This window comes from Trichechus manatus, unplaced genomic scaffold, assembly GCF_000243295.1.
Source record: "Trichechus manatus latirostris isolate Lorelei unplaced genomic scaffold, TriManLat1.0 scaffold00134, whole genome shotgun sequence".
In the NCBI taxonomy this organism is placed as follows: domain Eukaryota; kingdom Metazoa; phylum Chordata; class Mammalia; order Sirenia; family Trichechidae; genus Trichechus; species Trichechus manatus.
In genome coordinates, this window is record NW_004444070.1 from 6,465,218 (window position 1) to 6,469,578 (window position 4,361).

At 56.4% G+C, this 4,361-nt stretch overlaps 1 protein-coding gene across 1 annotated transcript in view; it reads right to left on the bottom strand.

Moving 5' to 3' along the window:
- The window catches only part of AKAP17A (A-kinase anchoring protein 17A), a 20,693-nt gene that overhangs the window by 768 nt on the left and 15,564 nt on the right, over positions 1–4,361 (bottom strand). The window contains exons 4-5 of the mRNA XM_023739483.1: positions 2,514–2,754; positions 6–610 (exon numbers count right to left, since the gene is read on the bottom strand). Of these exons, the coding sequence (XP_023595251.1) occupies positions 6–610; positions 2,514–2,754 (846 nt within the window). The remainder of the gene's footprint in view (positions 1–5; positions 611–2,513; positions 2,755–4,361) is intronic.

Consider the following 4,361-nt stretch of genomic DNA (forward strand, 5'->3'; position numbering starts at 1 on the left):
GGTGCCGGCCGTCGGCGCCACGGTCCCGGCTGGCACGGCCCCGGCTCGGGCTGGGTGCACGGTTGCACTTGTCCTGCTCGGAGCAGGCATCCCTCTTGGGCGAGTTCTGGCCGCTGGCGGGCGCCCCCTTGGGCTGCTGCGTGTTGTCGGGAATGCATGCCAGGACTCCCGGGCACCCCTTCTCGGGCGAGCCTACGGCTGGGGCGGCGCAGGAGTTCGTGGCATCCGCACCAGGGGCCTTCTGGGCCACGCTCCCGTTCACATCTCGGGGATGGGGCGCGGCTTCCGGGCGTGCCGAAGCCTCCTTGGGTGGGGCGGCGGCCGTGCAGCCGGCCGACACGCTCTGCAGGATGTCCAGGACTGGCTGCAGCAGGTCAGCGTGTGCCGCGCCCAGCTCGTCCTGCGCGCGCGGCGCCGCGTCCGCCTGGCGGCTGAGTAAGATGCTGAGAAGACGCTCCCGCAGAGCGCGCTCCTTGCGCTGCAGCCCCAGCGCGCGCTCCTTCTCCTCCTCTACGCGCCGCAGCTCCGCCTCCTGCAGCCGCCGCCGCTCCTCCTGCGCCTGCAGCCGCTGCCGCTCCTCCTGTCGCTCAGCCTCCTGCAGCTTCACGGCCTGGCGGAGGAGAGCACACTCAGAAGCCGGCCGCCACGCACTCCTACCTGGGCGCACCGCGGAAGCAGGGGCGCAGGGCCCCGGGGCGCTGGGCGGACGCGGAGGAAGCAACCTGGCTCCTCCAGGGTCCGGGCGCCAGTGAGGAGGGAGCCGGCTGGTGAAGCTACTCGCTCGGCCAGCGCGGGTACCTGGGGCGGCGCCGGCCTGGCCCGCATTCACCCCACAGCGGAGGTGGGGCCAAGCCCCGAGCACGCGCCAGCCACGGGCCCGGCTGGGCTCGTCTTCAATATTCACCGTGAAGCCAGCACCGGGCCGCCCCGAGTCTCGGCTCGCCTGCCCTTCTCCTTCCCAGGGCCTTAGCGCGACTGTAATTAGATAACAGGTTACGGGTCGCAGGGATGCGGCCTTCCCAGAAGCCAGGGGCGCATGGGGCGCTTCCCATCCATGTGCCCCCCGCCCCAGGCGACAGCAGCCAATGGCAGCAACAGAGGGCAGCTCTCAGGACCCGCTCTCAGGACGGAGTGGCCGCCCACACCCCAGGAGTCAAGAGGCCCATTGGGTTCAACACAGCGGAAGACTGTGGGGACGCCAGCCCAGGGCTAGCCTCGCCTGGGCAGCCACTGGCCCTTTTTGAAGGAGTGGGCTCAGTCTGCATCCTCCTGCTGAGAGGCCTGCCTTGTTGGGGTGCAGGCAGGGCCTGACGAGCAGACCAGGGCTCGGGGGCACCAGAGGCTACAGGACACTCACAGGGGCCACGGACCCTCCTCACTGCCCGCCGTGCCCTCTCCACTGGGGAAAAGGTAAGCCTCTGCCCCAGGATGCCTCAGGTGCCAGGCCGGCGTCTGGAGGGCTCTGACGTGTGCTGTGGATGCTTTTAGCTGCCACGTTGGCCCCCCGACTCATGGCAACTCCGTACACAAGGGGATCAGACCACCCTGATCCACAGGGTTTTCACTGGCTGGTTTTCAGATCACCAGGCCTTTCTTCCTAGTCTGTCTTAGTCTGGAAGCTCCACTGAGACCTGTTCAGCATCACAGCAACACACAAGCCTCCACTGACAGATGGATAGTGGCTGTGGGCATGAGGTGCACTGGCCAGGAATCGAACCCAGGTCTCCCGCATGGAAGGCGAGAATTCTAACACTGAACCACCGTCCTCTCCAGCACTATTTAAAATAAAAAATAAACCAACCCACTACTGTGGAGTCAGTTCTGACTCACAGCGACCCTACGGGGCAATATTTTGTTGTGATCCGTTGGGTTTTCAATGCCTGATTTTTGGAAGTAGATCGCCAGGCCTTTCTTCCTAGTCTGTCTTAGTCTAGAAGCTCCACTGAGACCTGATCAGTATCACAGCAACACGCAAGCCTCCACTGACAGACAGGTGGTAGCTGCCCGAGAGTTGCAGGGACCAGGAATGGAACCAGGGTCTCACGCATGGAAGGCAAAGATTCTACCACAGTGGTTAAGCGCTCACCTGCTGGCACAAAGGTCAGCGGTTCAAACCCACCAGCCATTCCTCGGGAGAAAAACCTGGCAATCTGCTTCCATAAATATTTACAAATATTTACAACTACCAGTGGGGCAGTTCTACTCTGTTCTCTAGGGTTGTTAGGAGTCGGAGTTGACTCGACAGCTGTGGGTTTGGTTTACGGGCCTGGTGAAACGGGAGCATGCTTGCACTCGGAACCCTGGAAGGAGAAGGCTGCGATCACCAGAGGAGGGCCGCGTCCCCTCGTCCCCTCGGTATGAAGGCTCCCCAGCCCCTCCCAGCCGCACCTGCGCCTCGCTGAGTCCAGGGAGCGAGAGATGCCGCCCACCCCCACGTTTCCAAGCGGCACAGCGGCCGCGCCCGGGAGCAAACACCCACGGGCCGCGCGCAGCTCACGCGCGCACGCGGTTACCTTGGCCCTACTCAGCAGCTCGGCGATCAGCCGGATGGACTGGAGGTTCCTCTGTGCGAGGAGCAGTTTCCTCTCCTCCGACTTGATCTTGTCCTGCAGCTTCCTCTGCTCCTCGGCCTGCAGCCGCTCCAGCTTCTTCTGGCTGCGGCGCAGCGCGCGGTCCCGCTGTCTCTGCTCCCGCTTACGCAGTTTCTCCTCCCTCTTCCGCTCCCGCTCCTGCTCCTCCAGCTCCTTCTGCTTTCTGCGCGAGACACACGCAAGCTCTGGTGAACGGTCTGGGTCAACGCCTGCCCGGGGTACGGCAGGGGAGGCGTTTTAACCCAGGGAAGGGAAGGTGTGAGTACTGAGAGGGGGAATTCTGCGTCCACTTGGCTGGACTCTGGTGCCCCATGTGTTTGGTCAGGCGCTAGTTTAGACGCTGTGATGGCGTAGTCACGTGGGATTACATCGGTTGGCCTCAAGTAAAGCAGATAACCTTCCACGATGTGGGTGGGCCTGATCCAATCAGTTAAAGGCCTTAAGGGCAAAAAGGGAGTTTCCCTAGAGTGTGTCCTGCCTCCAGGCTGTAAATACACATTTTGCTTCCCATGAGCTGAGCCGTGGATTTTGGTCTTGCCAGCCCGCACGCTCCCAAGTCCATTCCTTAAAATCAATCTCTCTCTCTATACAGACATATATACCAAAAAGAACCATTGCCGTTGAGTCAATTCCGACTCATAGCAACCCTGTAGTACAGAGCAGAACTGCCACATAGGGTTTCCAAGGACCAGCTAGTGTATTCCAACTACCGACCTTTTGGTTAGTAGCCGAGCTCTTAACCACCACGTCACCAGGGCTCCAGACATATACACATATATGTACACATGTACTGATATTAGACACAGACAAAAGGATACAGATACAGACAGATGTAAATGTAGCTATAGACATAGATGCGCATATAGATGACATGGATGCAGATACAAATGGAGATAGTAGATACAGATATGATATACAGATGATATAGATATTGGTGTAGACACAGTCACAGATACACACATAGATAAACGATACAGACAAGGTGAGAGATCAAAGAGATCATGGACAGATGATACCGATGTAGATACAGTGATAGATCTAGTCACAGATATACACACAGAGGACACATAGAGATAAGAGATGTTGTGGACACAGATGATATAGCTATACATACAGATGATACGGAGCTTGGGTGGCACAGTGGTTAAGCGCTCAGCTGCCAACCAAAAGGTCAGCAGTTGGAATCCACCAGCTGCTGCTTGGAAACCCTGTGGGGCAGTTATACGCTGTTCTGTGGGGTCGCTATGAGTCGGAATCAACGCAATGGCAACAGGTTTATAGATGATACGGATATAGATATAGATACAGAGAATATTGATATAAGTATAGATGATATAGATGCAGATAAACATGGCTGTGGATACAGATGATACAAATATAGAGATGATACGGATACAATATAGATATAGATGCTATAAACATAGAAATATGGATATGATATAGATAATACAGATGTAGCTATAGATACACATATAGATGACACAGTGTAGATACAGACACACATATGGATGACACAGTGTAGATACAGACACACATATGGATGACAAAGTGTAGATACAGATACACATGAATGACATAGTGCAGGTATAGATACACGTGGATGACAGTGTAGATATAGATACACATGGATGACATAGTATAGATACAGATACACATACAGATGACACAGTGTAGATACAGATACACGTGGATGACAGTGTAGATATAGATACACATGGATGACATAGTATAGATACAGATACACATACAGATGACACAGTGTAGATATAG